This window comes from Poecilia formosa, unplaced genomic scaffold (genome assembly GCF_000485575.1).
Source record: "Poecilia formosa unplaced genomic scaffold, Poecilia_formosa-5.1.2 Scaffold4, whole genome shotgun sequence".
Taxonomy (NCBI): domain Eukaryota; kingdom Metazoa; phylum Chordata; class Actinopteri; order Cyprinodontiformes; family Poeciliidae; genus Poecilia; species Poecilia formosa.
This window is the reverse complement of record NW_006799943.1, coordinates 2,966,418-2,992,002: the sequence shown is the minus strand read 5'-3', so window position 1 is coordinate 2,992,002 and position 25,585 is coordinate 2,966,418. Positions and strand designations below refer to the sequence as shown.

At 40.1% G+C, this 25,585-nt stretch overlaps 3 protein-coding genes across 4 annotated transcripts in view; all 3 read left to right on the top strand.

The window, feature by feature from the left end:
• Window positions 1–88: 88 nt before the first annotated feature.
• LOC103143534 (growth/differentiation factor 2-like) lies at window positions 89–5,650 on the top strand. Its single transcript, XM_007560106.2, has 2 exons — window positions 89–2,470; window positions 3,505–5,650. The coding sequence occupies exons 1-2, from the start codon at window positions 2,122–2,124 to the stop codon at window positions 4,404–4,406; spliced, it is 1,251 nt and encodes a 416-aa protein (XP_007560168.2). The 5' UTR covers window positions 89–2,121; the 3' UTR covers window positions 4,407–5,650.
• Window positions 5,651–8,055: 2,405 nt separating this feature from the next.
• rbp3 (retinol binding protein 3) lies at window positions 8,056–15,485 on the top strand. 2 transcript variants are annotated; one of them, XM_016675494.1, is made up of 5 exons: window positions 8,056–10,808; window positions 13,562–13,814; window positions 14,063–14,253; window positions 14,457–14,599; window positions 14,700–15,485. In XM_016675494.1, exons 1-5 carry the CDS (start codon window positions 8,083–8,085, stop codon window positions 15,023–15,025), a joined length of 3,639 nt encoding a protein of 1,212 aa, XP_016530980.1. In that variant the 5' UTR covers window positions 8,056–8,082; the 3' UTR covers window positions 15,026–15,485. The 2 variants fall into 2 exon arrangements, with proteins under 2 accessions (XP_016530980.1, XP_007560180.1); XM_007560118.2 differs by lacking the exon at window positions 8,056–10,808 and having other exon boundaries at window positions 12,507–13,814.
• Window positions 15,486–18,692: 3,207 nt separating this feature from the next.
• antxr1c (ANTXR cell adhesion molecule 1c) overlaps window positions 18,693–25,585 on the top strand; it is a 44,101-nt gene continuing 37,208 nt past the window's right edge. The window contains exon 1 of the mRNA XM_007560131.2: window positions 18,693–19,437. Coding sequence (XP_007560193.1) covers window positions 19,292–19,437 — 146 coding nt within the window. The 5' untranslated portion in view covers window positions 18,693–19,291. The remainder of the gene's footprint in view (window positions 19,438–25,585) is intronic.

Below are 25,585 nucleotides of genomic sequence, written 5' to 3'. Positions count from 1 at the left end.
AATTATTAACTAAGTAATCAAAACTAAGTCAAACTCACGTTTAGCTTTAAGCACCCTGCATGCTGAGTTGAGTGAATCTTTGTTAGTACAGACAGTACGGCATAGTGTGGGACACTAAATTTAATCTCTTGTGGTTCTTTTGCATTCAAATGCAAAAACAAGAATAATCTAATAAATACAAGATATTTTTAATGAAATGTAGCAGCCTGAATTCTAAATGGAAATAATCTGTAAATCATTTTAGATTAAAAACATAAAACAAGGGTCTGTTTTAAAATAATAAAAAAAATCTGAATATCTGTAGGTTAATTTATTTAAATATATTCACTGCAATAACAATCTCCTTCTAATACATAATTATTGGAGACAATCAAATCTTGTTACAGTGAAACCTCAGTGAAATTGGTCTTTTGACCTTTAAACTTTCATTAATATCTTCAAAGCCAAAGCAGCACAAACAAAAATGCTTGCTGCACAAACGTAGTCGAGTTGACTGACACCAATTTTGTCTAATTTGAAGAAGGGGCCAACTCCACTGAGGTGTTGACATACGACACCACCCACATTTCTCATGTTGTTTTTTCTTTCACTTTAATTTTCCTCCATGCCTGCAGTAATTACTATACTTGTGCCAGTGCATTTTGTTGTCTCCTTTCACGAATGAATAACTCCATAGAGGGGAACTTACAAAAATCTTGAAAAGGACCCATTGGGAGCATTTTTAAAAAGCTCAGCGTGAACCAAGTACTAAGTGACAAGAGTAAGGGGAGAGGCGTCCTTCACAAAAACCTCCATCTACTGATAAATCCATCCGATGTGCTGATAGTGCAACAGTCCATAACTGCTGATAACATTGAGGTTGTTGTTTTCAAAGCGAGGTACAGTTAGTTTTGCCTGTCAAAGAAATGTAGGCCAAAAAGTTTTGTCATAGTCTCATCTGATCAGAATGAATAAATCATTTAAATAATTCAATCTGAATAGTACCTGTATATTGGGATCAAAGGTGTAGAATCAACAGTGTACTCTTGCGCCATAAAGTTTTGGCAATTTTCTCATGTTTCTGCTCTGATGAATTATAATGAGCCTTTTGGTTTCTTCTCTGAAATGAGTTCTCAGTTGACCTGGGTGGCCATCTTTTATGAGGTTTTTATCTGTAGCATACATTTCTCCTACTATCAGATGTAAAACCAATGTGTTCTACAGCAGCGTTTTCATTAGATACGTGTGCAAAAAGCTTTGTCAATATAACGCTAACATTTAAAAAAAAAAAACTATTTTGCAGTTTCTGTGTGTAAATAATAAATGTAATTAAGTTAATTCATGCAATAAGTCATTAAAAAAACTTGATCCTCCAATTACTTCCTGTAATAATGTGTCTCGTGTGATGTAGAAAAAAGTGTTTCCATAGCAGTTTTGCTAAATTAACCAATTACGATTTGGGCCCCCGCACCCCCAGAAAAACACTTCATCGTAGCACCAGCACATTTTATTGAAAAGCAAAATTTGTGCGTTTCCATTAATATATTCACTGTCACCCTGTCAGTCTAGCTGGAAAGCCGTATTGGTTAGTTAGTTTATGCTTCTGTCGTACTCTTTTCATTTTTAGACTTTTTGTCTGTGAGGCTCAAGATACCGTTTATAACCTGAACTGTTTTAATCTTCTCATCATCTTAATCCCTGATCCGTCTGCTGTGTTTCAACACACTTTTCAGAAGAAGAAGTTGGAACCTGTTACGAGGTGCCATGTTCCTCCAGCTATTTCTCTCTGGTTGATGTGAATATGAAGCTGGGAAAAAGGCTCTATGTGGAAATGTCCGCTTGTCAAAAACTTCACATTTTCCAGTGCTTCCCTCATTATCACTGTGGAGTGTTTACAGTGTCTTCATTAGCAGACAGCCTCCAGAAGATAACGGAGCTTTAAAAAGGCATCAATGATGGTGATAAGCAGGCCAAGATACTTTTTTTTTTGGTTGACGCCAGGCCCTCTGTTTACTCTTGGAGCATGGGAGCGGATAACAGGACTGTCATTCTTGTGCCGGGGAACGCTGTTTTCAAACTTTCCAACCGCAAACTCTCACTTCAGAAGCCAAAGTCGTCGCCTGCTAAAACTCTTTTATCAAAATGAAGATATCCGGGACCTTCCTGCTCCAGATGTGCGTGACTCTGGTGGTCTCCATCGCCTCCTGCACCTGCAAGCCTCTCAGTAACAACTCCCAAAGCGAAGATCTGGAGAGGCTCCGCTTGGAGCTGTATGAGGATGTATTGGAGGAAGAAGACAAGGAGTCACAAATGGAGGACTTTTTGGAAAGCATGAAGGAAGGTTTCCTGAGGCAACTCAACCTTTCAGCCGTTCCACAGGAGGATCGTAAGATCTCACCTTCTCAGTTCATGGTGGAGCTGTACAACAAGTACTCCTCAAACAGGTCGGCGGTCCCTCAGTTTGATGTCATAAGAAGCTTCGCAGTCCAAGGTACCGACAGTGATGACGCGTTCTGCATCTCTGATGCAAACAAGACCAGAAAAATGGAGATGTAGTGAATTGTCACCATTGTTGTTGGTCTTTTTTTGTTGTTGTTGCTAGACACAGTTAGGAGAATATTATTTGCTCTGAGAAAATACTGGCATGGAAGAAGTTTGTTAAATTAATGAAAGTAAATTGCAAAGTAAGGTCAAAAAAGGATAAGTGGAGGTGAAAGGTGAAGGGGCAACGGAAGCTGCAAACTGAGAAGCTGTTATTCTGGAGTGTGGGATTGAGCTGGGAGTGTTTTTTGTTGTTTTGTTTATATTTTTCATTTTAAATTTGTTACCAACTTAAAAGTTTAAGAAATGTTTTAGAACCAAATCTCAATTGATATAAACTTTGTTTTAAAAAAGTCAGAAGCCTCACCTAAAACAATTTTAACATGGTAAAGATACAAAGAGTTACAAAGAGTACAAAATAAATATAAATGGAATGAATATTTATTTATTTACTTCTCTATAATACAAATAAATAAGTATTTCTGGGTTTCTGAAATACTTATTGAGAAATGGTTATTTAGAAATGCAAAACATTAAAGAAGTATATGGCTGTCTTTGGAATTCTGTAAACAAGCAAAAAAATATATACTTAAATATTTACTTAAGAGTTTATTTGGTTTCATACTTTGGCACCAATTTCCTTCTTAATTTACTCATTTAGTAATTAAAATAAAATAAAAATTCGACATAAAATTATTGAAAAAATCGTTCAACATAAAAATGTAAATATTTATTGACTTGCTTGTTAATTTTCATGCTTAATCTACAAATGAATAAATATTTTCAGATGGTCTGGTTTATTAATTTTTTGTCTATTTAAAAAGGGATTAATTTGTTCATTTTATTGTATGTGTTTCTTTGTAAAAATCTAAATAAGTAAATAAATGTGTTTGATAAATAAAATAAATGCACAATGTGATTTAGTATTTTTTTTGTACAGACTAAATAAATAAATAAATAAACTTTTTTTGGTATCTTTAATAGATGTCATGACAATCGGCCCTAAGTCAAGGTTCCGGCTGCAGTTCAACGTCAGCATCCCGAGCCACGAACAGATCATCACCGCTGAGCTGCAGCTCTTCTTCTTCCCAGACACCGGGTCAAATGTAACGTCGCAGAGTTTCAAAGCCGCAGTCAAAGTCTACGAAGCTAACGGCGACAACTCCACCTCGTCTTCACGTCCGCTGGACAGCGAAGACGTGTCGGCCTCGCAGAGCACGTGGGCCACGTTTGATGTGACGGCAGCCATTCGAAGCGGGACTGAGTCGGGCCGTGGCGCGACAGCACTCGACGTAGCGGTGGACAGGGAGGCCTGCGACAGAGCAGAGGAGGGAGCGGGCTGTCTGAACATGAGCGCGTCTGTCGGAGACGATTCCGCAGCTGCTTTAATAATCTTCTCAGATGACTTTAACAGCAGGAGGAGGGAGAGACAGAAAGAGCTCAGAGAGATGGCCCTCCATGAGGAAGATCCTTTCCTTCACACGGGGGCCGACTGGGACAGAAGCCATCGAGCGCCGCGCGAGACCCCCCGCGTTCGGCGCCCGCGGCGAACAAAACGAAAGGCGGACGGGGAGTACTGCCGCAGGACCTCGCTCAGGGTCAGCTTCAAAGACATCGGCTGGAACAGCTGGATCGTGGCGCCCCCGGAGTACGACGCCTTCGAGTGCCGAGGGGTGTGTTCCTACCCGCTGACGGACGAGTCCACCCCGTCGAGGCACGCCATCATCCAGACGCTGCTGAACCTCAGGGACCCCAAGAAGGCCAACATGGCTTGCTGCGTGCCCATAAAACTGGACCCCATAACGGTCATGTACAAAGAGAACGGGCGCATCACTATCAGATACCTTTATGAGGAAATGAAGGTGGCGGAGTGCGGTTGCAGGTAGTGGGAAAAGAGTCGGGATAAAGCAGGTGGAAGAGGTGGATTTTTTGTGTGTGTTTTAAACACAGTTTATGCCAGAAAGGTTAAAGGTTAAGCAGCTGTTGACTTGTGCTTACCCTAAGAGGGATGGTAAGGTATTCTCTATCAACACAATAGCGTCTAAAGTAGCATTGAAATAGTCGACATGCAGCTTTATCAGTCTCTCAAGCTACATTTTGTTTTGAATATTTTTTGATTATCTCTACAAAAAAAAATCCACAAATACTGAACCTCAAACAGATGGGTTTCCACTGTAATGTCTTCAACACTCCTTTAATTAAGGGATTGCACTTTCAGCATTGGATTTCATTTGCCATTACCTTTTTGTTAAATTCAAATAACAAATCATTATTGGTAAGTAATTATTTTTCTAGCATTTGAAATGACACCAAGTTGCAGGAAACCAAAACACAGACACTTTTTGCATTAAGTATCTCAGACTTGTCAACAATACTATCCTCATCCCTGTTGACTAAAAAGGCTCCCCAGAGGATAATTATGCCATGTTTCACTGAGCAGATGATATTTTTTCAGGATTCTGGGTAAAATCTTTGCCCCACACATGAACCATAGATTTAGGTAGAACATTGTATATCTACATTGAACAGTGGTCACATTGTTCACAGTTCAGGACTTTAATCTGGAACCTAACCCTTAAATTTTGAACCTAAGCTTCCTCCCTGTTCTCTAACAAACCACTGAGGCCAGAAGCAGAAATTGATTTACACTGAGATTAGATCTCACACAGGTGGACTCAATTTATTAAATATGTAGTTTATGGTGGTCTATAACATAAAAATCTCAAAATACATTAAAGTTTGTGGCTTTGATGTGTCAAAATGTGAAAAGTTGCCAGAGGTATGAGCATGTTCTCATTTGTAGGGTTTAATCTGAGGTTGTATTTAATATCTGACAAGAATCCTGTTTTTTTTTTAGTTTTTTTTTTATCAACTTCCAGTAAAAGCTTATAGTAGCAATAATAAAGTGAAAGGGTAAATACTGAATAACTGATTTTTAGGCATCATAACAGCTCAATTTGTACATTAACTGGTAAATAGAAATGTGTTTAATAGTAATATGAACTTTATCAGTAGCCTGTAAATAACTGCTTTCATGTGTTTGAATAAGTTATCCTACACATGGATGATGGATGCTTGTCTCTAATTGATTATACCAATAAAATTATACAGTTTTGCTTCAAAATTCCCCTAAATTTGTAATGAGTCTTCAATCTCATTTCCTGCTTCTCATGTCACCACTTTTACAAAAAAAGGTAATGTAAACAACATTAAAATAAAATTACACCACCCCATGTTTGACTATGATTCGTTTCCTGGAGGTACTTTGGATGTTCTTCTATGACCTCCTGCAGGATTTCCCACTGTTGGAGTCATTTCCAAAGGGTGGCCCTTCACCAATGTTTCTGTTTCAGTTTTTATTGCACATACTGTTAGATTTGTAAACATTTAAAGTCAGTGACACCAGCTTATCAGAAGTGGGAAGGACACATGATTGTGCAAATACTTGGACATCCTGTATTTGGGGCCCATAATTAATCTTGTTTAAGAATAGCATCAGAACCCAGGCCATCACCATTTAAATGTATGCAAAGCACCAAGAGAAAGGACACATTCCATGAAATCAAAATTAAAAATCATGGAGGCCCTCTACACAGGAATTAGATTTTTATACTGTAAGATGCAAACCAAGCCATTTTGCTCATCTAAACAGGGCCATCAGTCTAAGTTCTGAATCAGAAGCTCTGAGGGAAAGAGTCATCGCCAGGTGCAAACTGGCCAATCAGAAGCAGGCTTCAAGAAATATGTGGTTTAAGTCACACTCCCCATAAAAAAAGGCATAGAGTCCAGGTAACATTTTATTCCTACCTCATTCTTAGCAGGAGGAAGAGCACCAGAGAGAAAACCCAAAAATGCCAGTAGCTGCATCTCCCTTGTCCATATAATTACCATATAAAAAATAAATTTGCATAATGGAAACAAGGCAATTTAAAAAAAAAAACAGCAACTCGTTTTTCAATAAAACGTTTTGGTGCTGAGGTGGTTTTTCGAGCCGTATCAAAATTGGTTTATTCTGCAAATTTGCTATAGAAATACTTTTTTTCTGCATCACATGCGTCACAAGACCAACAACTGGATGCTGCCACTGGTGCAAAGCAAGAAGAAAAAGACACCAGGAAGTAGTTGGAGGATGATGTCGTGACATGTTTTTTAATGACTTAACATGTGAACAAACTTATTCAAGTGTGATTTTATTAGCATTTGTTATCTAATGGAAACACTGCATTTGCAAAATTGTGTTTTTTCGACAGTAGAAGAATATTGACAAAGTCTAGCACACATTGGTAATGGAAACGCCAATGCATAAGCTGTTCTCATACTGAAGGTTTTAAGCATCCTATTGTTATTCTATAAAAATACATGTCCACAGTTATGAGACACTCAGTTGTAAATAAATCTGGTTTTAAAGAAATGAAGAATTATTGATTAAACGGATCATTTCAAATTTGTTTGAATATCATTATTTGCAAAAAATAGTTATGTATAATTGAAGAATATTGACAAGAAATTCAGATCAGACTCTTAACATCTCAAGATCAATGTAAAAAAAAACCCCTCCCACATATGGTTCCAAGAAAGCTCATGAATGAGTAAGGAGGTCATTTTGGCTAGATTTAAATGTCCTTGAAGGATATTATGAAGTGACCAGAGCAGTGAAATATGTTTTTGGGTTCACCACTGAGCTAATTTTCTAGTCTCTTTTATGAAAATAAAGAGGCAGACAACTGTTTTAGTTCATGCAAGTCTACTTAAATAATTCTAATCTCAGACAACCGATTCAACACAGGAGAGCCAAAAAAATAACAAAAAATATCTCTGAGCTGTAGTGACCTCTTTAGATAATCCATGCATAGATTAAAACTGCTTTAAAGGCAAAAAATAAATGTGGCGTCCAGATTGGAACATCCCTTTTTTGTTTTTAATTCTTGAACACTTATTTCTTGATGTAGGACGTCTTGCTTTATCTCTATTGTTAAGCCCCTTTAGTCTGATAACGTATATATCCTCTTACCTGTTCAGATGACGAGCCCAACTCAAAGTCTACACAAAAGAATGTTTGACAGAATTTTGTGTCATGATTAGCATCCAAGGTGTTGGCACAGACAGGCTTGTATTATGTAAGGCGTGAAAGGGCATTAAAAGTTAAGGGGTTTAAAATAACTGAACACCATGTGGTGTTGGAAAACAAGATCCACATAGATGCATTTCGTCTGAGCTGAAAATGTTCCTGGATCAAGGTCTTGTACTAATATCAGCTGCCATGCCAGGTTGGCTGGCATTTTTTCCCTCATCCAAATCAAATTTTGTGGCATTTTTTAGAGATCGTGTAATTATGTCAGCCATAGAATGACCCAGACAAAATTTCCATTCTGTCATCTCTTGCGTGCTGACTGAATCACAAAAGATAATGAGATCAAGGGTTTATTTGAGACTAAAGCCTCTTATGCTGTATGTCTTTGTGGAAAAAAAAAACATTAAAAAAATACTTTATCTCTGGACACAGACTAACAGAGCTCACTTGACAGGACGCTTGAGATCTTTTATCCTCGTGAGACTTCAGTCATGACAAACCAACGGACATCACCCCTGTTGTGGATACTACTTCTATCAGCTCTACCTGTTACCTCATCCTTCCAGCCAGCTCTCATATTAGAAATTGCCAAGATTCTTATGCAGAACTACTGTCTTCCAGAGAAGCTTTTTGGGATGCAGGAAGCCATCCAACAAGTTATCACCAGTGGAGAAATCCTGCAGATTTCAGACAAGAAGACCCTCGCAAGTTTGCTCACAGCTGGAGTTCAAGGAGCCCTGAGGGATCCACGACTGACAGTGTCATATGAGGCTAATCCTGTTCCTGTTGTGCCGCCAGCACTGCAGACGCTCTCAAAAGATCAACTGAGGCGGCTGGTGAGAAACTCTTTTAAGGTGGATATTTTGGAAAACAACACTGGCTATTTACGCATAGATCAGATTATTGATCAAGAGACGGTAGCAAAGGCTGGCTCTCAACTGTGGGACAACGTCTGGAACAAGGTGGCTCAGACATCCTCGCTAATCTTAGATCTGAGGTACAACACAGGTGGAGAACTTTCTGGGGTTCCAGTGATAATCTCATATTTTTCAGATCCAGAGCCCCCCATTCATATTGACACAATATATGACAGGTCCTCAAATACAACCAAGGAGTTGTGGACCATGTCATCAATACCAGGGAAACGATACGGTAAGAAGAAGGATGTAATTATTTTGACAAGCAGGCGCACAATGGGGGCTGCTGAGGCTGTGGCATACACGCTAAAGAAACTTAAGCGAGCCATTATAGTGGGAGAACGATCAGCGGGTGGGTCAGTAAAAGTCCAAAAGATCAGAATTGCTCAGTCAGACTTCTACATAACAGTTCCCGTGGCAAGATCCATTAATCCAATCACAGGCCAGAGCTGGGAAGTAAGTGGTGTTTCACCAACAATCAATGTATTGGCAAAGGAAGCTGTCTCAAAGGCCAAATCCCTTTTGGCTCTGAGGTATGCCATCCCAAAGATTATGCAAATCATCTCGGACATAATGAGAGATACATATGCTTTCAGTGACAGAGTTTCAACACTTCTGCAACATTTGCAGTCAACAGACTTATTATCTGTAGGATCAGAGACGGACTTAGCTGTTAGACTCAACCAGAACCTCCAGACTGCATCTGAAGATCCTCGATTAATTATCAGATACATGCAAGATGATGATGCTGGTATAGAACAGGACCATGAGCTTTATACAATACCAGATAATACGGAATTATTAAAGGCATACGTTAACAGAGTGTTCAAAGTGGAAGTTCTTCCAGGTAATACTGGGTATCTTCGTTTTGATGAGTTAGCAGAGACTTCTGCTGTACCTGAACTGGAAAAGCTCATGGCTCAAAAGATTTGGGAACCCCTCAAGGACACTGATAACTTGATCATTGATCTACGATACAACACACGTGGATCCTCTAATTCTTTGACACTTATGCTGTCTTACCTGTGCGACTGCTCCCAGAAACAGAACTTCTTCACAATAAATGACCGAATTAAGAACACAACAACAGAACACAAATCTCTTTCGAAGACTACAGGGCCAGTTTACAACTCCAGACATGGAGTTTATGTGCTAGCAAGTTACCACACTGCAAGCACTGGAGAAGAGCTTGCTTACCTGATACAGTCCTTAAGCTGTGGCACAGTTGTTGGAGAAATTACATCTGGCAACCTCATGCACTCAAAGACATTTGAGATAGAAGGGACAGACATTGCCATAACCGTCCCTTTTATAAACTTTATAGACAACAATGGGGAATACTGGCTGGGAGGTGGTGTTGTCCCTGATGCCATTGTACTGGCAGAGGAAGCTTTGGACCGTGTTTATGAAGTTATGGCGTTTCACAAGGGACTCAGGACCCTTATTGCAGGAGTTGGGGAACTGCTGGAGCAACACTATGCAATTGAAGAAGTAGCAATAAATGTAAGCCAGGTGCTGTTAACTAAATGGAGGGAGGGGCTGTATCGATCAGTGGTCGACTTTGAATCTTTGGCATCTCAACTGACAATTGATCTCCAGGAGAGCTCAGGTGATCACCGCATTCACGTCTTCCACTGCGATGTTGAACCTGAGTCACCTCATGACATCCCGAAGATGCCCTCACCAGAAGAGTTTGGATACATAGCTGAATCTTTGTTTAAAACTGAGGTTTTGCCAGGTAACATTGGTTATCTGCGCTTTGACATGATGCTGGACATAGAAGTGGTAAAAGGAGTTGGACCACAGCTCCTAAATTCAGTGTGGAAGAAGATGGTGAACACCGAAGCCCTCATAATTGATATGAGGTACAACACCGGTGGGTACTCCACAGCGGTTCCCCTCTTCTGCACGTATTTCTTTGACGCTGAACCACCACAGCATCTCTACACCATTTATGCCCGTGCAACCAACACCTTGACTAAAATCATGACATTTTCTCACATAAGGGGTCAAAGATATGGATCCTCAAAGGACCTTGTCATCCTGACAAGTCATATGACGGGCTCACCAGCTGAATTATTTGCTCGCGCCATGAGTGACCTTAATCGAGCTACTGTTATTGGAGAGCCAACAATCGGAGGGTCTTTGTCCAGTGGGACCTATCAGATTAGGGACAGTGTACTGTACGCCTCCATTCCTAACCAGATTATTTTAAGTCCCACAACTGGGAAAGTGTGGAGCTTTTTAGGGGTGGAGCCACATGTTTCCACCCAGGTTACTGAAGCTCTTTCAGTAGCACAGACAATTATAGCAGCAAGGCTCAAGAAGAAAGAACAAGAACAATGAAAAAGGTATCCACTTTTAGAAGACGTTTATTACACATAGACAGAAGTTTTAATTTTGAAAGCATTTCCCGTAGATTCTTGCTAAAATAATTGACAAAGGATGATGCTTAACAATACTACTATATTGCTATGTCCTCATATCAAGAATTAATGTGAATCATCAGATAATGTTTTCAAGGCATTTGTTTATGGCAGCATCATAAATGTCAAATTTATGCTTGTTCTTTGATCTGATCTTGTCATGTTGGACCCTTTGTAAGTCTACTGTTTATATAACTTTATTGTAATATTCAGTTATGAAGCATAAGTAACACAGGCCAACAGCACTGTAAATTGACAATTACGTCATATCATATGAGATTACATACTTGAAGACGTGTATGTAAAATAAAAACACAAAAGGAAAGAAGACCATGAATTTCAGCAATATGAAGCGCATAAGAAGAAGAAGTTGGCTTAAAACCATAGGAAAATAATAATTTTGGTACTTATTGTGAGGTTTATGGCATCTGTGTTTTGAGTCCTCCTGAAAAGATTTTTTATGATTGAGATTGTGGTTAAATTAGAAGGATTTTCATCTTTGTATGTGAAATTTGCCCATCCACTTTAAGAGTCTGGTTATGTGAGTTATTAGTTTGTTTTTCAGTTCATATATGCTTATTACATTTTCAGTGGCAATCATCACTTTGTGTCAACTTTTTGTCAATCTGAAATGTTCCACATTATTCCAAAGTAAATGAATAAAATAAATGTGGCGTCATCATCAGTTACAAAAAAAACATGTAATATATATGTACATATAAATGAATTAGTTTGATTTTATTTGACATGTAGAACTGCTAATGATTTATCCAGACTTTTCACTAATTAATATTAGTGATAATTTAGTTAGAGTGACATGTTCCTCTGGTTTTTGGGAGGCTTTCCCTTTTACTTTTGCTCATGTATTTACTTTTTGTTATGTGAATTCCTCTAGTTATTAGTGCCTGTAGTTGGGCCTCCAGTGTTTCACTGGCTAAATGTAATTTCCTGAGTTAACTTGGTTAAGTTAATGTTTTTACTTTTGTTCAGGGAAAGTTATTTTGTGCTCCAATGTCCAGAAGAGGGCGATCTTACCAAGCAAACCTGTGGTTCCTGTTCACCTCAACTCAACTATGTTACTGCAAATAAATGTGTAAAATGAATCAAACAGTAATGATTATGTCTCTGAAGTAATTGTTTTAGTTATTTAAAGGTTAGGAACAGATTAGCTGCCTGTTTCTTACAGGTACTGTTCTTGCAGTACTTGAAGTTTAGTTGTTGTTTTTCTTCTTCTTCTGCTTTCATATTAAACATGCAATAAAACTCATTCAACGCATTAAAAGGTTAATATTACAGATGATTTCAAATTGCATTTTGGCAATCAAACGACTTACTAAGGAACAATGAATGTTTGTGGCACTCTTAGAACCCTTCTAGATATTTCTGTTATAAAACGGTGATTATCTGGCACAGACAGCCTTAAATAACTGTCCAGACTATATTGTGCAAAGACCAAGATCCCTGCCAACACCTTGTTACTACACATACATAGCTTGTTTGTTATTCTCTTCCGCAAACACTCAGGATAATGCGATTAAAAGTTTATTGCGGAGTAAATCCTCTTATAAAGATGTTATCAGAAACCTTACAGCCAAACCGGTGCCACTTGTCAAAGGACCGAACTAGAGACGTTGGTTCAGCTTCAAATTTTCCTATACGCTCACTTTTTCTCAGACAAAAAAAAAAATGGCAAAGACTCTTTTTCTAGTGGCATCTCTGCTGCTTTTGGGGAATGTGTCTTTTCTGCATGCTTCGTTTCCACCTAGCCTTATTGAAGACTTGGCAAAAATCGTCATGAACAACTACTGCTCACCAGAGAAGCTGGTGGGGATGAAGGAGGACATTGCAGCAGCCACAAGCAACACTGAAGTACTCAACATCCCAGACGGTGAATTACTGGCCGACGTCCTAAGCAATGGAGTCCAAACCACCGTGAGTGATCCACGGCTGACGGTCTCCTATGAGCCAAACTATATTCCTACGGTTCACCCGGAGATGCCTCCGCTGCCCCCTGAGCAGCTTATTACTATTCTCCAGTCAACCATCAAGCTAGACATCCTGGAAGGTAACATTGGCTATCTGAGAATTGATCACATCATTGGGGAGGAGGTTGCTGAGAAGGTTGGTGCTTTGCTTGTAGACCTTGTCTGGAATAAAATCTTGCCCACCTCAGCTCTGATCTTTGACCTACGCTACACCAGTAGCGGGGACATCTCTGGCATCCCTTACATAATCTCTTACTTCACCGAAGTTGAGCCTGTGATTCACATTGACAGCATATATGACCGACCCTCGAACACCACCACTAAGCTGATGTCTATGTCCACACTGTTGGGAGAGAGATACAGTGTGACCAAGCCTCTGATTGTACTCACTAGCAAAAACACAAAGGGCATCTCTGAAGATGTTGCCTATTGCTTCCAGAACCTGAAGAGAGCCACCATTGTTGGTGAGAAGACCGCTGGGGGCTCAGTGAAAGTCGATAAACTGAAAGTGGGCGACACCGACTTCTACGTTACGCTGCCTACTGCAAAGTCCATCAACCCCATTACAGGCTCAACCTGGGAACTGACAGGTGTTACCCCAGATGTGGAAGTGAGTGCAGAAGATGCCCTTGCTACTGCAATCAGGATTATCAACCTCCGAGCTCAAGTTCCAAGCATCATTGAGGAATCAGCCATCTTGATTGCCAACAATTACGCCTTTCAGAGTGTCGGGGCAGATGTTGCAGAAAAGCTGAGAGAGCTTTTGGCAAATGGAGAATTCAGCAGTGTTGTTTGTAAAGAAAGTCTGGAGACAAAGCTGTCAGCTGACCTCAAGACCCTTTCCGGTGACAAGAGTCTGCAGACCACCACCAACACCCCAGCCCTACCACCAATGGTAAATTGATTTTTTTCTTTCATTGTTTGATTGGTATGTTGTCAAAGGTTATTTTAAGGTAGACAGCAAACTTTTGGGTAATCTCCAACTGAAGATGGCTTAAAGAGAACTTTCTTTAAATATGGAGTACATTAAGTTGTACAAATGCTTTCAGATGCTTCAATCTGGAAGCATCAGAAAGTAAGTTCAAAAATATTTTAATGTGAGATGTCTTGTGATGCAAATGTCTGTCTGTGTTCGTTTTGCAGGAATATTCTCCAGAGATGTACATTGAGCTGATCAAAATCTCCTTCCACACTGATGTGTTCGAAAACAACATTGGCTATCTCCGATTTGATATGTTTGGAGACTTTGAAGAAGTCAAGCCGATTGCCCAGATTATTGTGGAGCACATCTGGAACAAAGTTGTGAACACAAATGCTATGATCATCGACCTCAGGTGGGTTTTCTTTTCTGAATTCTTTTAGCTCATGTGTAAATTGTACCTATTGATGTATATTGCCATCTCAACAAAGACAACTAAACTTAGCTTATTCTCTGAGTTTCTGTGGGACCCTGCCTTTCTCAAATGCGTAAAAATGTAAAGGTTCGGAAACAAAAATGTTCTTTTTTTTTGTTTTGTTTTTTTTCGTTGATTTGCAGGAACAATCTTGGTGGACCAACAACAGCCATAGCGGGTTTCTGCTCTTACTTCTTCGATGGGGACAAGGAGATTCTTCTAGATAAACTCTACGACAGATCATCTGGAACCACAACTGAGCTGCGAACTCTGGACGAACTTACTGGTAATAAAAAGACAATTAGCATTATTGTAAAAAAAGACCTTTGCTACAGTGAAGGAAGTTGACTAAGAGTTATCCAACTTGATTTCAACCATTCTTTCAGGTGCAAGGTATGGCTCCAAGAAAAGCCTCATTATTTTGACCAGCAAGGCTACGGCGAGCGCTGCGGAGGAGTTCGTTTACATCATGAAAAAGCTAGGCCGCGCCATGATTATTGGTGAGACCACTGCCGGGGGTTCCCACCCACCAAAGGTCTTCCCTGTTGGTGAGAGCAACATCTTCCTCAGCATCCCCACGGTCCACTCCGAGACTTCAGCTGGGCCAGCCTGGGAGGGAGTGGGAATCACACCCCACATCCCCGCCGCGGCTGAAGCTGCCCTTGAGGTGGCCAAGGGCATCTTAAACAAGCACCTGGGAGGCCAGCAGTAAACCTCGTGCCGTGGAGATCTCTGTTTCCCCTTGGCAATGAATTCTGGGCTTGTTTGTGAGAACAGTGTAGGTCAGAGTATGCTGTTCCTAGTTCTCAAAATAATTAAACCTTGTTTTTTGCAATGTAGAGGTTCGGTTTTACGTAGGGTAATGACGGCTATTACCGCAAAATGAATGGAAGTGGAAAAACTATTGTAATTCTTGTGTAAATGTGAGTCTTACTGCATGTGTGAGTGAGAAAGTGGATGTAATATGCCTTCGACATTTGCTTTTCCTTTGTTGTGCTGTGGGCTTGATATGCCAGGTTTGAAAAATAATCACTTTAAATATCTAACGTCTCCACATGTAAAGTCGTAACTGTGGATGTAAAATGATGTTTGTCCTAAATTTCACGTCATGTGGACCTACTTGGGTTGTATCAATTCCAAGGGTGAGACCCAATAAAAATGGTTCATAACTGTATGCCTCATTTTAATTTAATGTGAAGAAGAAACAAAAGGTTCCTTTCAAAAAACACATTTGAAATGCAATTTAGAGTTAATTCAGTCCAAAACGTTTCCTAGACTCTTGCACCCATTGGCACTAACACAAAGGCAACACAAGTTTATTTGTACATCACCACTAATGCACAAAAATAATTGGAGGTGCTTTACAGTAAAAATTTTACATTTGTCTTAAAATTAAAGTTATATAGGTTTAAGCAATGTTAAGCTTGGGTTCAAGAGTAAACAATAAATTTGTCAAGTAGGGGACAAAGTGTTGACAATTGTGGTGGTGTTGGGTATGAAGTCGACTTCATGAGATTGTGTGAAGACTTAAACAGGAGCAGATTAAAGCTCCATTACAAGCAAATATTTCTCAGAAGAAAAAGAAAATAAAATTAACTGTGGACAGAAAATAAATCAGGTAATAACAAAATTGAATTTCTCCCAATACACCAGTTCCCAGCTACAGTCCAAAACATGCATGTTAGGTTTATTGGAGATAATAATTAAAAATAATAAACTTTATTTATGCATCACCTTCCAACAATGTCTTGAAGAAAGTGTTTTATAAAATAAACGGAATGAATGCTAGTTAAAAATAAAACCATGATAAAAGAAGGTAAAAAGAATATATATATATATATATATATATATATATATATATATATATATATATATATATATATATATATATATATATATATCTCGAAGGGGGGAGATCGAAGTGGGGAACACCCCCAAAGGTGGTGGAGAATGACCGAGCTAAGATCCTGTGGGACTTCCAGATCCAGACAGACAAGATGGTAATGGCGAACCAACCGGACATTGTGGTGGTGGATAAAGAACAGAGGAAAGCCGTTGTGGCGGATGTAGCAATACCAAGTGACCACAACATCAGGAAAAAGGAGAAACTGGAGAAATACCAGGGCCTCAGAGAGGAACTGGAGAAGGCCTGGAAGGTGAAGACCACAGTGGTGCCTGTGGTCATCGGGGCCCTCGGGGCAGTCACCCCCAAACTGGAGCAGTGGCTCAAACAGATCCCAGGAACAACATCAGACATCTCAGTCCAGAAATGTGCAGTTCTAGGCACAGCCAAGATACTGGAGGAGAACCCTCAAGCTCCCAGGCCTCTGGTAGAGGACCCGAGCTCAGAGGATGAAAGAGAGAGACCACCCGCGGAGAGTGAGAAGGGAATTTTTTTTTTATATATATAAAATTACAGACTGATTGATGGCAACTTATAAAACATTACAGTAACCAAGCCAAGCTAACCAGGCATGGCAGACCTTCTCCAGATCACAACAAGGAGTGCCTGAACTTTAGAAAGCAGGGAGAGCTGAAAGAAGCTTGTTTTAGCAACACAATCAAACTGTTTATGGAGTTTTAAGCTACAATCAAGGTTGAGTCTTAGATTTTTTCCCACCTTATTGGTGAGCGGGTACAAAAGACCTAATCTGGGAGAAATACTATATGAAATACTGGAAGAGTCAAACAAAATCCATTTGGCCTTGTTCTTATTTAAGTGGAGAAAAGATTTGAGAAAGCCATTAATGTTGTCTATGGAGTTTAGCCTCTTCCACACATTTGCACAGTATTGAAGAGTCACAAGAAGAAAAGCCATAAGGACACATGCAAAAGGAGCTCTGATCAGATGAAACCAAAGCTCAACATTCTGATCTGATCTACATGCTAAACACAAACTGTGGAAGAAAACTAGTTTTAGACATCAGTGTGAACACACCGTCCAAGGCATGAAACATGGCAGAGGCAGAATCAGGCTATGGTGATGCTTTTCACAACAGGGTCAAGAAAGCTTGAAGATGGTTAGAGGTTAACAGAGGCTATCCTAGAAAAAAACACTATTAGCTTCAGAACAGATTGGGACAGAGCAGTTCTGGGCGCACTTAGGCAAATCTGCTAATAGTTGAACCAATTTTTTATTCAGCATTTCAGCGCTTTGCTAACTGTGAAAATATTTTGTGTACTTAGCAGTCTTAGCTTCCTTAGCATTTGCTAACTTTGAAAACGTTTAGCACTCTTGTCTTCCACTGAATTAATTTTTTCCCCATGAATTCTAATTTACTTGGCTGTTTTGAAAACATTCAATAGAATAAAGCTTGACATCTGTGTTGAGGGTTAGGTTATTGACTATTAATAATTCTTCAAGTAGTTAGACATTTATATTCATGCTCTATTCAGGTTTCGTTTCTTCTTCTCATGTTTTCCCTCACTTATTATTATTTTTATTTTTATTTTTTGCAATAACTGAATTTCAAACAAGAAACCTACAGAAACAAAATAAAACATGGACAGTAGATATAAATACAATACCTCAGTGCATTATAGAACATGTCAATTGTAATACCAAAATTACATTGGTGCTTATCGTCTTTCAATGGAAAAGATCATTTTAATTGAAGTTAGCTCTTTAGCACTTTAACATTAGCTTCCTCTAAATACCGTGTTGTGTAATACAATAGTCTAAGTGCTTTGGGTTTGGGAGAACTAATTTTTCCCACCAATGGGACAAAGCTTCACTTTCTACCAGGACGAAATTAAATATTCATTTATCTGCATGTATTTATTTTCTGATTGCCTTAAAATTCTTTTAGCCAGTAATTGACTCTTGAGCATTAGTTTATATTTTTATGTCACCTTAGCCACAGTCATGAAAATATGTGAGAATATCTATGATGTTTGACTTATCAAACACCGTAAAGGTGAGCTAAACATGTACAGTTCTCCTTATTAGTGTGAGGTTTCTTGATAAAAGTCAAAAATCCTATTGTACGGTAACCTTTCTGCAAAAAGTGCTACTTCAGTTATTTCAGCCTTGAGCTATATTTCCAAGAACACGGAAATATAGCTCTACACTGCAAAAACACAAAATCTTAGCAAGTCTTGTTTTTTTGTGTAAATATCTTAGCATACTTGAAATAAGACAAAACAAACTTACAGGTAACTCTACAGGAACAAGAACCTTTTCTTCAGTATTAATGAATCTTTGACTTACAACAAGCTCCTAAATCTTCCTGAAAAGTTACCTTGTTGTCTTATTTCAAGTGTGCTAAGGTATACTATTTGCACCAAAAACTAGTCCAAAAACACTTTCTAGGTTTTTGTGTTTTTGCAGTGTACTAAGAAAATCAAAGGCTATATGAACAGCTAAGCTTAATTTAGTGTAAAGAAAGGTGTTGATGAAGATCCTGTGCTGATAAAGGATTGTAATAATCACTCTGGAGCATTGTTTGGTTCGACACATCCCATTCCCTGGTAAAAGTCTCCTGTCAGCCATGAGGGAGGTGCAAAATCGGATTTTAACCCATTTCCCCCCCGTCTGTCTCTCCTCCTCAGGATGAAACATGAAACCTGGGCCACTTCAGTGGAGTCTGTCCCATGGGCTCCCACTTCTTCCAGCGCCAAACACCACCGCTCTGCAGAGCCCAGATCCCATTCGGCATTTTTCACCTCCAAACTGAGACCTTGGCAGAACACTGCTTTTTTAAAACAAACCATTTCGTCAGCTGACATTGGATGTTTTTCTCGGATGTGCGGGAAGGGGGTGAAAAAAATGCAATTCTTCTGCATCTGAGAAAAAGCATCTCTCCATCTGAGACTGTCACTGGACTGGCCGTGGTTATGCACTGAGCTTTAAGCTGAAAGACTTTTCTTTTCCACTAGCCGAACCTTCCGTAAGAGCACTTGCGGAGAGAAAAACCATAACTTTTTTTGTGTTCCTGCAAAAGACTAAGGAGTAAAAGTTTGGAGAACTGTGCTGAACATGCGTCCGGTTCTGGTTCTGGTCGGATTATTTCTGCTCTCTTCTCCATCAGCAAGAGGGGAGCCAGAGCTGCTGGAGGAGGAAGAGGAGGAGGAGGAGGAGAGCTCCTGTCACGGCGCCTTTGACCTGTACTTTGTGCTCGATAAGTAAGTGGAACCGATTCGGCTGGTCATTTGAAAGGCACTAAAAACTAAGAGAAAAGCAGAATGTTGTTGCAAAACTGTCAAATGCTCAGAGACACAGTGAGTTTTTCCCTCTTTGGTTTGGATTTCCATGCCTTCATTCAGGGGAAAATAAAGTGACAAATGCAAGCATGAGGAGAAAACTAGGACAAAATTCTTGAGAAATTCAGCAACAAAGCAGCACAACATTGAAAGCGTTCATCTTACATCCAAACATAAAATAACACTGATGACTGTTAGAAAGTTATGTTTTAAACCATGTTTAAATCTAATCTGCCATTTGTGTTGGTTGGTTGGGAAGCATCTGCAGCCTCAAGCAATGACGCTGGTAAACTGAATGGAGTTTTGCTGACGAAGCGAAAAGCAGCAGCGATGACGTGAGAGCCACAAAATCGGTCTGTATGGAGGGCCAAACGTGCTAGAAGGAAAATGCCTAATTCACCAAATATGTTATCAATTACACAATATAAGAAATATATGTTTCATTTACAAAAGGCACTTGCAATTGTTTTTGCCATTTAATTTTTAATTTCACAAAGACGTGCTGCTGTACATGTCATATTTAGTTAATCTGTCAGTCAGTTGGGCTAACACAGCTCTGGTCAACATGATTGGTCGGAGGTTGAGTTGCTAGGCAGGCTAACCAATCACATGTTGAAGACAAATTGATAGGTCACAGTGATCATAATACATTTTAATTTAAGTTCTTGTTCTTGTTTGATTGATTTATTTGATAAGTAGTAATGACACTTAATTAATATCTATTTATTTGAAAAACTATTGTGAGATGTCTAAGTAATTATGCAAACAGAAATATGTCTACTGAATTGTGGCACTTTTGGCCTTCCATAGACCACCTCTTCAACTCCACTGTCATAAACTATCAGGTCACATCATTCCCAAAAAAAAAGCAAACCCTCAAATATGTCGTGGTTTTTTTTCCCTAAAGGTAGCGATTCGTCTTACCTCAGTGACCCCGTCACTGACCACTCTTTTCTTTTCCGTGCTGTACGCCCACATAGGAAAAATGTTGTGGCTAGGTGACAGCACTGGACTTCCGCAGCTGGAGAGAATATAAATACAAGAGACACTTCTGGAGTGCTCGCTGTTTTCCGTGTGTCTGGTTTCCGTCATTTTATATCAACCGTACAACCTCTTTTCCATTCAGATTAGTGACTGAAATAAAGAACAACTGAGATGAACCACATCCACCTAAAATATACTCTAATTAGGCCACACCAAAGGAATAACTTTTGACCCGCATTGTTCAGTGTAATAGTTTACCATGTCTATTACTGACTTGGATTATCAACTATAATGTGACTGGAAGAAATGAAAAGTGAAAAAATAGGGGTGTAATGAGTTCATGCTATGAGATCTTGTGATATTTAGACTCCACAATGTTTCTTAAAGCTAAGACTTGCAGGTTGTTATCTAATTGCTCTTCATAGTACTTTTTCTGAATAATTAAATTACATTTATTGTAATGATCCTCTGATTTGAAGGGGGAAATTTTCCATAAACCTCTCCTAGAGACTTTTCTTTCAATCAGAAGGGAGTTGATATTTAGTTTGATCTAACACGCTGCCATACCAATGACTCAAAGTTGGTGGGGATTTATTAGCTCTGTTAGCTAACACAGCTAAGTTTGCAAACAAGCTAGCTAACAGTTCATATGGCTGTTTTCTAGCCATATTAACAGTCTAGTAGCCTCCACATTACACCCGACAACTGCAGAAGGATTTTCTGCCTTGCTTCAAAATAGCATAATGAAAATGTAAAAAGGTTTTCTCTGCATATGGACACCAGCCTTTCTCAACTGGTGGGTCTTTGATCGGTCAAAAAAAGGCAAGAAAAATAATCTATTGTGTTTCCTCTATCCAGTCTTCTTGCTGTAAGAGACAAAGCCATGTATGAGTGTTGATGCCAATCGCTTCTAATCACAGAAGACTTGCGAAGTTTGTTTGCACATGCTCAGTGAGTATGGTAAAACTTTGGCACGACGTAGAATATTAGCTACTATTCTCCAGAGAAACAAAAGGATGATGACTGGATGAACTGGAAATGCTCACATTGACGGGCAACATTCAGAGTCAGCTGCTGGGGTCGTCATGTGACTGCACGCTAAAATTTGCTGCTGCTCTGCGATGAACGAGTATCCTTCCGTTCTAAACTCCTTGTTGCGTTCAGCGCTAGCCGTCTCTGCGAGAGTGGCTGCTCTGCTCTGGTTCAGCTGAAGATGAAACACAGAAACAGACTGAACACAGAGTCTGACATCAGAGCTGCTTTTTCTACTGCAACTCCACACTACGAAGGTCTCAAGAGGAGCAAAACATGCTCAGTTCTCAGATTATCTCCAGAACTTAACACTTATATATGTTGTATTTAGCATGAAAACAGGAGGCAGTGATTTATTAAGAGTCCGAATGTAAAATACTCTGAAAAATGTTATTGCCTGGATTGTAGCTTGTCAACAAGGGGTCATGTTGGGAACCAGTTGAGAACCACTGCTTTATCCCATGTATTAACCAGGACTTCCCATGACAAATCCAATTTTCTACACCCACCATTACACCACACATTGGGTGTTGTGGAACAACGTCTCCTTCAAACTACATCAGGATGCAGCTATGTACAAAGATGATCTTGCCAGGACAGCAGGAAACTACTGCCACATCCATGGTGCCCCACAGGGCATCAGGAGCAGCACAAAAAGTTACAACGACGCACAGCAGTTAAGACTCTGCTGCACTGACAGGTGTGGAGTGGCTGCCCTGGTGGAGAAGAAACGAGGCCAGACACCCAACCGGCTTGTCAAACTTGGTAGTATCCATTTGGATTGTGGGAAATGAAGGAATTTTTCCTGAGAAATGTATGCAATTTGTACACTCAACTGTGAAATCTTGGGACATGGGACAGTGTGCGCTGAGTCCATGCGGCTCGCAGAATATGCACAGTACGCCAGCGTATGTGGAAAACTACAGAAGACTTTAAACCAGTAGTCTCAAACTGCAGTCCCTGTGAGCCAGGGTCCTGCAACTTTTAGATGTGTCCCTTGTCCTACATGCTTGAAATAAATGGCAAAACCGTCGCACTAGCATGCAGCCCAGCTCTACAGAGCTCTGTTAATGAGCTAATACTGGAGCCAGGTGTGTTGAAGCAGAGAGAGAAACATCTAAAAGTTGCAGGACAGCGACCCTCAGGACTGGAGTATGAGACCACTGCTTTACACTTAGTTCTGGACTCAAAGTCTAGAACCAAAGAAAACAATTGACAATTTGTGGCAAGATTTGAAAGCTGATGTTCACTGGAGCCCTCCATCCAGTCAGAGGTGGAGTGATTTTGCATAAACAAAGTGGGCAAAAATGCCTCCAGACGGGGCAAAGCTGGTAAAGATTTACCCAAAAGACTTGCAGCTGTAACTCCAGTAAGGGAGGGGGTGAGGGTCAAATATGAAAACACGCCACATTTTTCAAATTTTGACTTGGAGAACTTATTTATGTTTTAAAGTTTATTCTGTTTAATCTTTTTGCTATTACTTTGAACATTTAGGTCACAGTGGACTCCTCTGCAGCAATCTGTTTTCAACCACCAGATTATTTAAATCATATTTCTATGTTGGCCCTTCCTTTTTTTTTTTCTTCTAATTTACAATACTGGAGCAAAGCCAGAGGGGAGGAGACAAACAAGAGCGCACAGGAAGCAACAATGTTTATGGAAAATCTGGTCTTCATTTGGAGAGCAACATGTTGCACGCAGGACCTCCTAAGGCCCCGATTTTGATTCCCCGTTGTAAAATGGAAAACAATAAGCTTCACACAGCTTAGCATGCCGGGGATATTTACAGCCGCTCAACTCGCCGGCTTTGTGTAAAGCACATTTCAAAAGAGTTTAATCCATATAATCGGTCCTAGTGCCCCAGTGAACCTGTAGAAACAAACAAAATAAAATAAAATAGAACTGCTCCACAGATGTGCAGGACTGTGTTCGGTGTGTGTCTGCGAGGTAAACACTGACATATGCAGCAAATAAGAAAACAGGATCCTTCCTTATTGTGAGACACTGTAATTAGGAGTCATGTTTTGGTGACCACTCTGATGGGGACGATGACTAAACAGACATCATTTGTGGACTTCAAAGGTGGGAAGCTCATTGGAAACATGTCTCTGTCTTCTGGAGGAGTTGACCTTCCGGACAGTCTGAGTCAGTTTATAGGACACAGACAGACGTGGGTTGCTTTCTGTTTGTCTATCAGATAAAATGTCAACAAATCGCATTGAAGGCTGTGCTTGTGTTGTGTCAAAATGTGGAAATGCTCAACAGAGAAATGAACACTGCATGTACGGGGACGGGGACTTCTTTAAATGCTTTTATATGCTAACATCTGTTTTTCATGGCTCTTCAACCTGATGGTCTTTAAGCTCATTTGCAGTTTTACCCTCAAAGTTGCACTCATTAACGTGGTTATTCCTAATTAGCGCCAAGACTAAGAAAAACATGCCACTGAGGGTGTGGGCAGTGCTGCGGAAAAGGTGGATTTTTGCAAAGAGGAGCGGTCGTCGAAAGAGAAGAAAAGGACCAGGGGATCGTGTTGAGGGAAGGTATTGATGCTGTGACCCAGAAAGAGTTCTCCAGATGTATTTACTGCAGACTTGGGATGATGAAGTCATGTCATGGCTCTGGCATTCGGGGCTGGGCTTGTTGAGATGCATGGCTGGCTGGCTGGCTGACTGGCTGGCTGGCGTGCGAAGGGCACAGTGGTGGCCAATGGCCGTACGGCTGACTGGGTGGAACTGAGTCATTGGGGAGTAGGTTTGGAAAGTGCCAGTCTTATTAGTGAGGAATTAGGTCATTATTTCGTGCTTTGGTTTTTAGCTTTGCAGAAATATGAGATCTTTAACATTAGGTTTCTGACTGTGGTCAATGGTAGGAAACATGTCGAAGATTTGTCTTTCGGCAATTAACAGAAAGCTAACAGCTTGTTTGGGGAGCATACCACATGACGCTTGTGGCTGGGACTGCATTCCCAAATCTTGATGCTGCCATCCCCATGTTTCACCACGGGGCAGGTATGCTCAGGGTGCTGTCCAGCGTTCCGGCCCCCACATACTTCATATTTCACTCTACAGAAGACTACCTCATACACGGTGTTGCGCCGTAGACTGTGGCTACGAGCTGATAAGGGTGAGAGTCGGCTCAAACAGTTGCAAGGACAAGTAGCATCCAGGCTCTCACTCTTTGTGTGGCACAAAGAATGGTGTGTGGTGGCTGTCAAGGCACCCAACCGTCTCATCAAACCTGCTAGTATTCATGCAGGTTGTGGGAAATGAAGGAATTTATCACAATACATTCACGAAATTGGTATGTGTGACAATGAAGACTTAACCGTTCACGGACATAATTGTACTTAATAATTCCTTTTGTTTTGTATTCACTGTTGATGCTGATTGTATTTAGTGATAAAATTTGTGTAGTTAAGTCATTTTAACCTTGGATTGTACAACATTTGTTTTTTACCAAGACAATTACTCATTGTCCAGGTTCAACAGATGAAAAATAGCCTTTTGGCTAATTCTGGCACATTTAGAGAAATGCTAATTCATGTGCATTATCCTCCCGAATGTATTCAATTTCAATTTCAGAATGTGCACAGTATGGGCGAGTATGTGGAAGCCTTTAGTTTTCCACTGTACACAGTGTCATAAGTTTACATGAAAGCCAAGCCAGTCATTACTTTCAGCAATGGCTTTCTTCATGCCACTCGCCTGATGAGGTCATTTCTGTGGAATACCAGACCAATAGCGGTCCTGTCCACTGGTTCTCCTACCTGAGCTGTGGACCTTTGGAGACCCTCCAGAGTTACCTTTAGTCTGTAGCTGCTTCTCTCTGTTCAGTCAGGCTAGGTGGACGGCCATGTCTTGTTTGGCTTACAGTCGTTTCATTCTGTTGGATTAAGTAGTACTCTGTAAGATGTTAGGGAACTTGGGATAATTCACTGACAGTAAAAGTGATCTACTCCAGCTCTGGGCCGAATAAAGGTGAGCATTTGGCCCCGCACTCATAAACAGACCAGGGCCAGGGTCTTGTTTTCCAAAGGTGCATAACCGACGTG